The sequence below is a fragment of the Cryptotermes secundus genome, unplaced genomic scaffold, assembly GCF_002891405.2.
Source record: "Cryptotermes secundus unplaced genomic scaffold, Csec_1.0 scaffold781, whole genome shotgun sequence".
Classification (NCBI taxonomy): domain Eukaryota; kingdom Metazoa; phylum Arthropoda; class Insecta; order Blattodea; family Kalotermitidae; genus Cryptotermes; species Cryptotermes secundus.
Window position 1 is genome coordinate 27,492 of NW_019738884.1, and position 14,110 is coordinate 41,601.

Below are 14,110 nucleotides of genomic sequence, written 5' to 3' on the forward strand. Positions count from 1 at the left end.
TTCCTGATGCTTTATTTCATTGTTTATTTGTATATATATCCTTAATTCAAGTTAATTTTTGATGCGTTTAATTATATTACTTTACTTCAGTTATGAAACATCTCACTCACATGCACCTTACTGGCAATGAACGCAAATAATACCATGTTGCCTTCTGTTTGTCATTTGTTTATCGGTAAACTGGGTAGTTCGATACCACGCTAGACGTCCCAGATGTCTCTGGTGTAGTCAATCGCAATATGGCTGTTTGTTCCTGGGGGGTTGTATTGTCGACGGTTTAGTGATATGATTTGGTGTTATTTTCATCGAGCTTCTTGCACTAAACACATGTAATACATAAAATTCGCAGTTCATAAATAATTCAAATTATTTAAGTCTAATGGGTGCTAAAGCAAGTACTGCAAATGGTGGAGGAACAAGTCCTCGAGCTCGAACTTTTTCAACGAGCAGCAGCTCGGATGTTGTTGCAGGAGGTACAGGATTTAGCCTTCTGCGTGCAATTCCAGGTACAATGTCTAGTGACAGGCAAAGAGCTCGTTCTCTATCCAGTGTACCAGATAGTCATTCAAGTCATGAAGCAATAGGAATACCGAACTCTAATGTTGGAGCATATGACATATCCGAATCCCCAGAAACTGAGAGCAGTTCACCAGAAGACCATGTCTTGGACAGTCCTTTAGCAGCAAACATCAGCCTTGGAAGGGTTTATACGGCTCATTCTCTGCCATCTCATATTTGGTCCTTGAACGGTGAGTACGTGAATGTTACTTCTTTTTCTTTCATGATAAGTGATGAATATGGATGAACTTTCAAAAGAAACTGGTTGTGTATTGTCAGTGGAAATTTAAATCTTCCTTAGCCCAGTTTATTTATGCTGGCATTGTAATATTTTATGGTTAGGAAGATATCGAGTTGCCGGAGTTTAACATAGTGTTTTGAATGCCTCTGAAGTCGTTACGTACTTAACCACCAATAATGGCTGGCCATGGATTGCTTTATTACCAGGAATATAGTTTTCTTTTGTACCTTTAACCCGGTCTAGCAATGGTATGCATGAGTTGTCGGTAGATATGTTCGAAAGATCTGATTGAATTCATGAAATATCGTTAAATATGTTGGAAAGCCCCGAATGAAATTTGGATCCCCATACATGATGGCGTAGTGCGTAATTATTAAGCACAGTGGATCTATTCATTCACCGCCCCATATGCCTACGTGACGTAATGCTTACTTGGTTAAGCGCAGGAACAACTTTACCTTTTACCTTTACCAGGGACAACTTCGCCGTTTTACTTCCTGACATGCAGATCTCTACCGGTATACGGTCTATCCTGCTTATGGAGGTAGTATGTCCCATCGAAATGTTGGTACAGATCAAGTAGACAGCACTGTTTCATAGGCTCGAAGACCGTGAATTTGCACCACCGTGAAGGCCCCAGTTAAGTTAAAGTGTGTTGATCTAAAGAAACAGCATTTGGTGTTAGTGTTTATAGCAGTGATGCGTGGTATTGATGGGAGTATAAAGCTTGGAATAAATTTTCAATGTAATTGAAGGAACCGATGGCCGTATTTGTTATCAGCAAGGGCTTAGGAAGGAAGTCGTAAAGGCGTGCGTTTCCCGTAAAGGGGAAACAGTAGGTACGAGTTCAGCCTACCGTACCGGATCGATGCCCCCACGTGATCTGGGAAGGCTGTCACACGGTGCACATATGACGTCATGTTGTGTTTATCTGACACCAGGTACCAATTTCAGCATGTAAACATAGAAGTTGCGGATAATACGTCTGTGTTATATAACGGTATCCATATTTTACTTTGCGAGTTAACTCGCATTCGTAATTAAACGGAGTCGCTAATGCTTTTTCTGCACGCAACGGATTCTTTTGCCAATATCACGACATTTTACAGAATTATTCACGTGGAGAAGGTCCAGAATCAGTAAGTGTAAATCACGCGATAATATACAAATGAATACAAAACCCGGAAACATTTTGTATTTTGCAATACCGACTCGATGCCGGCCTGCCTGCCCGGTTCGCTCCATTTCTGCAATTGTTGCAGTCCTTCCAGCCATCTGGTTACATCGGGAACGTGGAGTATCGCCTAGGCCTATTGTCTGTACCTGTTGGGAACCAATTTCGGCGTCGTCCGGAACTCAGTTATCGTCATATCCACCGAAGTATGTACTCTCAAAGTTTCGATTTCATCGGTATATTATTGTGTGAATTGTAATTATTAATTCTGGGCGCCCTCTGATTGAGTACTTACTTACTCATGGAGCTGAGCCCTTCTTGAGGAGCCGCCAACTCTGTAGCTACTCGAGAACTTCCCAGCATTTTATGGAACCCGAAGGTTCATTACCGTGTTCACAAGAGCCCGCCACTGGTCCCTATCCTGAGCCAGATCAATCCACTCCATCCCATCCTATCCTGTCTCTCTAAGATCCATTTTAATATTGTTCACCCACCTACGCCTTGGTCTTCCCAGTGACCTCTTTCCTTCTGGCTTTCCCACCAATATCCTATATGCATTCCACTTCTCCCTCAATTCGTGCTACATGCCTTGCCAAGCTCATCCTCCTTGACTTGAACATTCTAATTATACTTCGAGAAGAGTATAAGTTATGAAGCTCCCCATTATGCTCTGAGTGATTAACTGTCTATTTATATAGCACATTGGTAGCAACTTACGCAGTGGCCAGACTTCGCTGTTTGCGAGAATGAATCGAATTAGTACGACGTCATTGTGATAGTTTTTTCCTCAGTGGACGTACTGAAAGACAGTAATATCCTCATCAGTGTATTGAACGTCAGGCCTTAAGAGGATAACATAATGAATGTCGTTACGCCTGCTGCTCTGTTATTAACCGATTGATTTCATTGCAAAAGTTGAAATTTCATCACAAATCAGGGGTTTTCTTCAGTTTATGGGTTGCATACATTATTTGTTTTACCAGTTTGTGTTATAATTGTATCCAATCGGAACTTTCATTTCTTTGTTTAAGTAGAATAAGAACCCCAGTATAAATATTAAGGAGGGTCGAATAGCTCAGTCTGTATAGCGATGGCCTACGGCCAGGACGGCTGGGGAAATAGGCCTCAATTCATGGCAGAAGAGAGTCCAGGCCGGTTCTGGGGCCCACCCAGCGTCCCATCGAACGGTACCGTGGGCTTTTTCCCTAGGGGTAAAGCGGCAGGGGAGTGAATCAGACACCTCCGAGTGCCGAGGTCAAAAGTGGTGGAGCTATACTTTAATTTCCTTATGCTTCTTAATGACATGATTATTAATCAAACATAGGGAAAACTTTTTACCCTCCAATACCAAATAGCGTCTATAGTTGTGTCAGCATAGTGACTGGTTACTGGCTGGATGATCAAGGTTCGATTCCCAACAGGGATACAAGTTTTTCTGTTTACCATAGAGTGCGGACCAGCACTGGTGCCAACCTACAGGATCCGTCACGATGTTCCATGCGTCAAGAGCGAAATCGTATATTGTTGCTACACTAGCAGCGAAGCCCATACCGCTTCTTTGGAATTAAACGTTTCGCGTGTTTTCTCATTTCAACCAGCAGTAATATTTTCATTTTTAATAATATCCATGAAATTGTTTGACCACTGGACTCTTCACATATTTGTCAGTATAACCATACATTTAGGGTATATCTGTTATTACCGTTTTAATAAATTAAACATATATCTATGCATTTTGAGTTATTATTTACTCTGTATGTAAAAATATACACTTCTACGGATTTACATCCAGTTAATGTGAACATCTACACACTGGCTGCGAAATGTAGCTCAAGGTTCGGCCTTATTGTGTCAAAAACTGCAACCCAATAATTCATTCAGGTTATGTTTACTTGTGGTGATTTTGCGTAGTTGCAACGGAATAGCCTCTTTGTTTGCGCAGTAATGCTGGCAATGCAGCACTATAAACACAGAGCTTGCATGGTGGGTAGGGTGAGCTGTTACATGTCCTTGAAGCATGTAATTTTGTGAGCTGCTATAACGACCTATCCGATGTCCACTCAACCATTTGTCTGTTAGTGTCTGCCAAAAGGATTTCATTGTGTCACTGAGACACTTTTTGCAGTATTGCCCATAACACGCCACGTCATCCAGTCATATGACTGCGAAACAGTAGCAGTGCTCTTCGAAAAGGACAGAAACTAAAGTTATTCCTGTGCCTAATTATTTCAGCACCACGCCATGAAGACGCATGGAGAATTGGAGATATAGATTCACCGTTCTTGACCTTGGCACTGGATGGAGGTGAGTGATCCGCTTCACGCTCATGCCGCTTTACCCCTGGTGCCCATTGTGTAGGAGGCTGGGTGCGCTCCAGAGCCGGTCTCTGACGTTATGGAGAACAGTTTTGTCCCTGTTCGAACTCTGACCCCCATTCCTCCATTGCCTAGTCGCTACACCGACTGAGCTGTCCCAGCTCCTCCGTTAGAGAATAAAGTGAATTGAAGGTGGGAACCAGTGCTCTGGACCGCGGTAAGATGAAGCGCGAATGTTACAGAAAGAGGAACATCATGTTTTTTTATAAGACAGATGAGGTATTATTGCCGGGGTAGTGAAGTAAGTAATGCGTACAGAATGTTGGTGGGGAAATCTCAAGGAAGGTGCCCAATTTAAAGTTTGAGCAGAAGTGTTGAGAGGAGGTGAGATGAACAGAACTAGCTCAGGATTGTGTGCTAATGTTGGTCTTCCTTATAAGCCGTGTTAGAACTGGAGTTAGTCATTAAACAGGAATGTCATCGGGTAGATGGATCATTCTTTAATGTAAGCTATCCCTGCAACAGGCCGTGGAGGCCCATAGGGTTGTGAGACGTCGAGACTCCCACATTTTCTCTAGACAGTCGGCTCGCAGATGGCGGTGAGGTTGTCAGCCTTACGCGCCGGCTGCCCTTTACCCCCAGGAAGAATCCTGGTACTCATTTCTGTTAGAGGCTGAGTCGACCCTAGGGCCATAGTGTGACCGGAAGGATTAGGCCAATTGAAAAGAGAAATCCACTTCATCGGGACTCGAACCCGTGACCTTCCGACTTGTAGCATAGTGCCGCAAGCAACTACGCTACCGCACACATTAAGATGGAGCTTAGATAAATAGATTGTGATGATAGTGGGTGACTAGAACTCGCCCAAGGTTAGTATCTAACGGCCTGTGTGAAACCTTCGGGTATAGTGACAGTCAGTTGATCTCTGAGATAACCTATCGCGAATCTCCAGCTTTTTTTGAACCACAGTTTGGTATATACTGAGAATCGTGTGAAGTAACAGGAATGGCTGCTGGCCTGTGTCTGGAGGGTCATGTCGCATAATTGTGTTACGGATTGTCACGACAGCACGGAAGCGCGTTGGATCAAAGCTGTCTATCGATTTCAGTTGCGTGCTGTAATAGTATTGAAGGTCGAGGAACAGGCCACATCAATCGTTTGCCACTTTAGCAAGCATTAAATAAGCGGCCTCCGTAGTCTAGGGATAACGTTCCCACCTCATGACTCAAGGTACGCGGAAAAATTCAGGGAACAAGTCCTCCGGGAGGGACTTTAAGCCGTGGGTCCCGTGTCGTAGATTTACGGCACGTAAAAGATCCTCATGTCTGTAGGAGACCTCTGAGCAAAATTAGGTAAAAAGAAAGCAGTCTTCTTTACCGTTTCTCACGGTGTTGTCGCTTGCAGATTTCTTAAACTTTTTCTTCAACCCTGAAGATGGGGGCGATACGTTCCTCCGAAACGTCGGTTAACACCACATATACACGGTGCCAAATCCCAGAAGACTGCTTTCTTCATAGTCACCGCCGTGAAAGCCTCAAATCTTACTTAGGTAAAAAGTTTCCCGCCCAAGTAGTTTCCGGTAGATGGGGAAAGTATCGGGTACCATTTGCCAGTAGAGGGGACGAACTCGCTGGCTGAGCGGGGCTGATAGCAAGCACCAGTACCGGTAGGGTATGGCGACAGTAGAAATTAAAGGCGGACGTACAATAGACTACTAGTCGTGGTGCATGGGGAAACCCACCCCCTCTAATACTAATACTAATGCTAAAAAAGCATTAAATACATTCTTCCCGTCTTCATGGCCTGATATACAGCTGAAAATCATTTCATCTGATTTACTTGAAAACTATAAAACGCGCGGGAAAAGGTTATTGGGCATAACACGCATTTCATTTTTTCTGTACGATTTTTTTCAAAGTATTTTTCTATATGAAAAATATCTAGCAATTTATGCTGGAGTTGCTCGCAGAAACGCATGTAAAGTTTTTGTGTAAAATGTCCGTTATTTATTGTAACCCCCCCCCCAAAAAAAAAGGGGTGAGCAAAATTCAGCAAAACTCACCAATATCAAATTTAATGAAAAGCTCTTTCGCAGCAGTTGTATGCGAATAGATCGATAAGTCGAAGATAATAGGCACATAGTATTAAATTTAAGTGCCATGTTGCATCGATCGATAATTTAGTATTTAGATTCAATTTAACGAATGAACTTTTCGAAGTGTTTCCATGGCTGCATGGCTGTTGGCATACTGCCACGTTATGGATTCAGTGTTTCGTTATGCAACATATTTCGGCCATGTAAGGATATTCTCAGCCGGTCACGGTAGCCGAGCGGTCTAAGGCATGCACTGTCTTCGCTCGCTCGGAAGCCGCGATCGTGGGTTCGAATCCCACTCAGGGCATGGATGTTTGCGTGCGTTTTTCTGTGTTTGTCTACAGGTAGAGGCCTTGCGACAACCTGATCACTCGCCCAAGGAGTCCTACCAAATGTGTAAGATCTAGTAAACCGAAGTGAAACGGAGAGTTTCATGAGGTAGGCCTAGGCCCAAATTGGGGCTGTAGCTCCACAGAAAGAAAAAAAAGAGGATATTCTCAGGTATGTCGTGTGTTAGCTGATCCAAGGCATAAATTCGTCAATGAGGGAAGCATAAATTTAAAATTAAATTAGAATGGAAAGGTAACTAAACTAATCTACATACATCATGGAGCTGAGTCCTTCTTGAGAAGCCGCCAGTCGCTCAGCTACTCAAGAATTTTGCAATATTTTATGGAAGCTGAAGGTTAATTACCCTATTCACTAGAGCACTCCACTGGTAACTATCCTAAGCCAGATCATTCTAATCCATACCGCCCTATTCTGTTTCTCTGAAATCTATTTTAGTATTATCTTCCCACCGCGTCTACGTCTTCATAGTTGCCTCCTCCCTTCTGTCTTCCCCACCAAAATTCTGTATGCATTCTTCGTCGCCATGCGTACTATATGCCTTGTCCATCTCATCCGTGACTTGATCATTCTAATTTTACTTGGCGAAGAATACAAGTTATGAAGCTCCTCTTTATGCAGTTTTCACCAATCTTCTGTCACTTCATGTCTCTACGGTCCAAATATTCTCAGCACCTTGTTCTCAAACACCCTCAGTCTATTTTCCTCCCTTAATGTCAGCGACCAAGTTTCACACCTATATAGAACCACAGGTAAAATTACAGTTCTGTAAAATTCATTCTTCAGTGGCTCTACAGCCTTTTGTGGGGCCCTGGCCTCTTCTTCAGTTTCGTAATCTCTTTTACGCAGACGATAGGACTCCTTGGACAAGTGATCAGCCCATCGCAAAGCCGCTGTCTACACACAAACACAGGATAAACGCACACGCAGACATCCATGCCTTAGACTGCGCGGCCACTGAATTCTACAATACCGGTTTTTTTTTTCAGTAGATATCCTGTCTAGGTTTGTTGTTGGTGTTTTCTTTATTGCTAGTGAGGTGGGACTAAGTCCCTTGTACTGCGTCCACTTCTGGCCTATTGTACCAGCCCCAGATGATAGGTGAGAGTGATTGTGGAGCAATTGGTGGAATGAAGATTGGCAGGGGAAACCGAAGTACTCGGAGAAAACCTGGCCCAGCGCCACTTTGTCCACCACAAATCCCACTTGACCAGACCCTGGGATCGAACTCGGGCCGCCGCGGTGGAAAGGCAGCGACTAACCGCCGGAGCTATGGCGCGGCCAGTTGTTGGTGTTGGTTTTGTATTGATGTTTTGCCGGTGGATGGAACTGCCAAAGTTTGTATAGTTTTGGTGCAGTTGTACTGCCAGTGGCGTCTGTGGTAGTTGAATGGAGACTTTGTAATGTGATAGGCGACGCATTTTTGCGTTTTGTTGAGAACGTTTCAGACACTGAATGAAGAATGACGCGAAGCAGACTCACTTGCCTGATAAGTGGGTTAATTAACTACTACTGCCTGTGACTTTTACTTAAGTTAATTGATTTCTCGGCTCCTGCAGACTCGAAACGCAAATATCATCCTAGCCTCTTACAGCAGACCATGGGACGCTGTTTGTTTTCTGGCAGATTGCATTTAGACTTTGAAATAATCAGGAGTTTATGACCTAGTACAGTACATTGCACTGAAGAAGGCCCGAACAGTCTTTCCCGTGTGCCTAGACAACACACCATTGATGCATGTGGAGGTAACGCTCCACTCGTTGTAGATCACTAAAAACAAACTCTGTGACCTGTAGTCCGCAAGCGAACTATACCGACCGAGCGACCGCCGCTTGTCGGCGAAGTTAGTGCCAATTTCTGCGGATAGAGGGTGTCACGTGGTCAGCGCAACGGATCTCCACGGTCGTTAATCTCGGTTTTCTAGACCGGAGCCGCTATTTCCTTAAAATAGCTCCTCAGTTATCCTCACGAGGCTGAGTGGACCCCGTTCCAGACCCACTACTTCTCAGAAAATCTGGTAGCGCCGGGCCTCTGGATCTGTCGGCAGGAACTCTGACCACTGGGCCACAGAGGCGAATAACTTTACGCCGAAGTTGCTAGAGGCGGGGACCAAAGGAGACCTGGACGTGGCAATGGTGATGCCATGGATCGAACTCGTATCATCCAGTTCGCATCCATTTTGCTGACTGAGAGAAGCAGGCGATAGAATTACGGTTCTGTGTGTTGTAAAGTTAACCCTTTGCTCAGTTACCATGTTTCTTAACACGGGCTGGGTGGAACTGAGTAGTCTGCGCCCTGCTTCCGTCACTTAGCTTCCGGGAAGGAACCCGCCTCACTCTCTTCAGTAGCACGCTGGCTCCAGAGAATCTCCGGACGTGGGAGAAAATAAAACCTCCATCGTCCAGCACGTAATCCTTCATTATTTCGACTGAGCTATCCCTGGCTAATAGTTCGTGTAAGGGAAAGGTAAGGTAAAGCTGTCAGTGTGCATAACTAATTAAGAACTACACCATAAAGGCATATGGGGGAGTGGATATACATTTTCTTGACCTCGGCATTAGCCAAAGGTGTATGGTCAGCTTCACGCCTCGACCGTATTACCCCCGGAGAAAGAGCTCCTGGTACCCATTGGATAGGAGGTTAGGTGGACCCCAGAGCCTACTGGACGACTTGGAGAAGAGAAAATTCTTGACCCTACTGGTACTCGAACTCCGACCCCTCAGTTCAGCCCATAGTCAGTCGCTATACTGACTGCGCTACTCCGGCTTATAATACAAAGGTGTTATTGGCTGTTCAGCAAACCTGATCATACTAAACTACTAACTACCTAAAGTAGCCAATGAATGTGCATGGTGTTAGGAACAGTTTGCCTCCTCATCTGCACAGGTTCCCGGCTTTATGGAATTCACGAGTACTGTCTTCTGGTATATAACGCCGTGTAGTCCGTTAAAAGTAAACCTAATTTTCTGAGGAACATATCGCCCCCCCCCTCTTCAGGGTCGAAGAATAAGCCGAGCAAGAAAGCAGCTTGAAAGCAGCTTATACGACGCTATATCCCTGAAGATGGAGGTCTAGTGGTCAGAGTTCCTGGCTACAGATCCTGAGGTCCCGCCTACGATTCCCGACGGTACCAGTTTTTCTGAGAAGTAGTGGGTCTGGAACGGGGTCCACTCAGCCTCGTGAGGATAACTGAGGAGCTATTTCAAGGAAATAGCGGCTCCGGCCTAGAAAACCGAGATTAACGGCCTTGGTGATCCGTTGCGCTGACCCCGCGACACCCTCTATCCACTAAAGTTGGCACTAACTTCGCCGACAAGCGGCGGTCGCTCGGTCGGTATAGTTCGCTTGCGGACTCAAGCCGCGGAGTTTTTTTTCTTTGTTACATTCTATATTGTTTCAGCACACGTTGAAAATTTAATCGAAATTCGGTGAATAGTTTTGGGAGATGAAATGTCCGGCCCTGTATGATCTCGTTGGGTGCACGCGGTAGCGTAGTTGGTTGAGGTACTATGCTACAAGCCGGAAGGTCGCGGGTTCATGTCCCGGTTAGGTCATTGGATTTTTTTTTTTCAATTTACCTAATCCTTCCAGCCGTACTATGTATGGCCCTGGGGTCGACTCAGCCTCTAACAGAAATGAGTACCAGGAATATTCTTGGAATATTCTTGGGGGTAAAGGGCGCCCGGCTCGTAAGGCTGACAACCTTACCGCCGTGTTTGAGCCGATTGTCTAGATAATGTGGGACCCTCAACGTCTCATAACCCTATGGACCTTCAGGGCCTGTTACAGGAGTAGCTTTACTTTTTTACTTTTACTTTACTGTATGATCTCGTTCTGCTTTCATTTGATATATTTCGTACGTAAGAAATACACTCACAGTTTTAAAGACTTCTTCTGCCTTCACTCATTAGGCCCTCTGACATGTTCCCCATTCATAATTAGGCCTCGTTGGACGGGGGGATCAGGCCGCTACCTACACAGGACAACACAAACGCAGAATAAATGCAGACATCCATGTCTCGAGTGTGATCCAAAACCACGGTCCCAGTGTTCGAGCGGGCGAATATATTTCGTGCCTTATTACGGCCACATGTAGTGTGCATTTAAAAAATGGGGTTAATGTGATGGTAAGCTTACTTACTTACTTACTCATGGAACTGAGCCCTATTGGAAGAACCGCCAGATCTGCAGCTACTCAAGAATTTCTCAGCATTTTATGGAACCGAAGGTTCATTACCGTGCTCACAGGAGCCCTCCATTGGTCCCTATCCTGAACCAGATCAATCCCATCCTATCCCTATAACATACATTTTAATATTGTCCACCAACCTACGCCTTGTTGATGGTAACCTACTACGCCAATATTCGAGAGGTAACCTGTTCGAACGGAGCACACGGTAGCGTGGTTGGTTGAGGCACTATGCTACAAGCTGGAAGGTCGCAGAATCGATTCCCGATGAGGTGGATTTTTTCAATTTACCAAATCCTTCCAGGCGCGCTATGGCCCTGGGGTCGACTCAACCTCTAACAGAAATGAGTACCAGGAATTTTCCTTGGGGTAAAAAGCGGCCGGCGCAGGCGCGCTATGGCCCTGGGGTCGACTCAACCTCTAACAGAAATGAGTACCAGGAATTTTCCTTGGGGTAAAAAGCGGCCGGCGCTTAAGGCTGACAACCTCACCACCATCTATGAGCCAGTTGTCCAGAAAATGTGGGAACCTCGACGTCCCACAACCCTATGGGTCTCCACGGTCTGTTACAGGGATACATTTACCTTACTTGCTTTACTTAACCGGTTCGAACCATTTCTTGGCCTTTTGCTGCCGCGTGTGAGGGGTTTTATGGTCGTCCTTATTCATAGATTCACGAATATTAGTGAGTCGGGTAATATTTATGCCTGACACGCGCAGCTCCTTGAGCGGAATCATTCGGAACCCTAAAAGTTCATTACGATGGGAGCCGTGACTTCATTTTCTAGTTGTTTTGTTCTTGTGTCGCAAAGCCGCACATGTAAGTATTCTGACCGTATGACATCAGGCTCCTCTGTATGGTAATCATAAAGTGTTTGGTTCAAGGGTAAAGCCTTGATCCAAGTATTAAATGCGTTTTTATGTGTCGTATGACGTGCCATTTCATTATCGCTTAATAGGCCTATTTAGTCTGCATGAAGAATGGTAACCGAACTGAGGTAATATTGATATTCGTAACGTTCCCGTGGTACCATTATATTGAGACATGTGGGCCGTTTCTAGGAAACGAATGGGAAATCACGTTACCATGGAAACATTGAGTCTTGGAAACTGATTCATTACGGAACATGGGTTCCATGGATACGAAGGCTGAACGTTGTAAACACTTGGACACCAAACCGTTGCTACGGAATCAACACACGGTTTCGGAGACGTACTCATGAAGAACAATAAAGAAAACCTTGGAGACGGTTTGTCTGGCAGTTATAAAAGGGAGTTCATTCGTGAATTCAGTTGGCTCCGAGATTCATTCGTAAGAGAATCAGAAGGCAGTTCAGTAGTTCAGTGGTCAGCTGTGGAGCGTTAACCAGATAAAATTCGTTACTTAGCAACGACTAGCAAGTAGACGTTGAAGACCTTGTTGTTGTTATTGGAGGGGGTGGGTTTCCCCATGCACCGCGACCAGTTTGATCTATTGTGCGTCCCCCTATGATCTTCTCCCAGCCTCTATACCCTACCGATACTGGTGCTTACCATCAGTCCTTACTCAGCCAACGAGGTCGGCCTCTACTGGCTCAGAGGTATCTCGATGCTTCCCCCATCTACCAGAGGCGTTAGAGACTACTGTTGGGTGGGAAATGTCCTTAATTTAGTTCATTGGCCTCCTTTGGAGACATGAGGTTCTTTTACGTGCCGTAAAGCTACGACACAGGACCCACGGCTTAAAGACCCTCCCGGAGGACTTGTTCCCTGAATTTTTCCGCCCTTAAAAATTCCACGACCTCCGCCGGGTTTGAACCCGCGTACCTTGTGTCATGAGGTGGGAACGTTACCCCTGGACTACGGAGGCCGCTTTTGAAGACCTTACTTTGGGTCCTCTAGTTACAATAATCTTTAGAGTTCTATAATTATTTGTAGTTACAACTTGTGAGTGTCAAATAAATCTGCTCATCTAATCCAAAACCCATTATTATTATTAGACACGCTAACAAGGAATACGTGACAATATTAATGTGCCGGGATAGTTAAGTTGCTGTAACGATTAGCTACAGCTGGACCACCAAGGGGTCAGTGATCGAGTCCTGGTAGGGTGAGGAATTTTCACCACGTCGTCCAGACCCGCTCTGGAAGCCACCCAGTCTCCTGTCTAGTGGGTACCGGGGATTGTTTTCGTGAGGGTAATGCGGCCGGGGCGTGAAGCTGATCACACACCAAATAGCGCCGAGTTCAAGAAAACGTGACTATACCGCCACTCCCAATGTGTCTCCGTGGCGTAGTGCACAGGGACAACTTTACCGTTATATTGAAGTTTGTCATTTTTACGGTAAGGTAAGATAAAGTTGTCCCTGTGCGTAACTAATTAAGCACTACGGCATCAAGGCGTATAGGGAGTGGATGTATAGATCCACATCTTCTTGGCCTCGGCACTAGCTGGATGTGGGTGGTGAGCTTCACTCCTCGTCCACTTTACCCCCGGGGAAAGAGCCCCTTGTACCCATTGGATAGGAGGGTGGGTGGACCTCAGAGCCGCTCTGGACATTTTTACGGTAAAATGGAAATAATTTAAATACATGGTTCTTAATGCAAATAGAATGTAGTTTTATTCTGTCCTGCAGGCCATATAAGGCAAATGGTGATTCCTGCATGCGTATACGTAAGCACGCCTTCGTAACCTAGGCATTAGATAGAAGTTAATGTTCAGCTTCACGCTCTGGCCGCTTTGCTCTCGGTACAATGTCCAAGTACTAATCAGATAGGCTGAGCGATCCTGCGCCGGTCTGGACACACAGATAGGCAGAGATTCGCTGTTTGGAATCGAACAGCTCAACCAGTCACTTTTCTGACGGAGCTGTTGCGACTTATTTAAAGGGATGTACAGTTAACAGAAGGGGGTACGCGGTAGCGTAGTTGGTTGAGGCGCTATGCTACAAGCCGGAAGGTCGCGGGATCGAATCCCGATGAAGTAATTGGATTTTTTTTTCAATTGACCTAATCTTTCCAGCCGCACTGTGGCCCTGGGGTCGACTCAGCCTCTAACAGAAATGAGTACCAGGAATATTCTTGGGGGTAAAGGGCGGCCGGCACGTAGGACTCACAACCTTACCACCATCTATGAGCCGATTGTCTTGGAAATGCGGGAACCTCAACATCTCACAACCCTATGGGCTTCCACGGCCTGTTACAGGAATAC

General features: G+C 45.3%; 1 protein-coding gene across 2 annotated transcripts in view; it reads left to right on the top strand.

Annotated features, from left to right (window-relative positions):
• The first annotated feature begins 210 nt into the window (after window positions 1–210).
• Window positions 211–14,110, top strand: part of LOC111871266 (E3 ubiquitin-protein ligase ZNRF1) — a 122,419-nt gene continuing 108,519 nt past the window's right edge. The window contains exons 1-2 of one of the 2 annotated variants that reach the window (XM_023864243.2): window positions 211–749; window positions 4,206–4,277. In XM_023864243.2, coding sequence (XP_023720011.1) covers window positions 380–749; window positions 4,206–4,277 — 442 coding nt within the window. In that variant the 5' untranslated portion in view covers window positions 211–379. The remainder of the gene's footprint in view (window positions 750–4,205; window positions 4,278–14,110) is intronic. The other variant, XM_023864244.2, reaches the window with a different exon arrangement.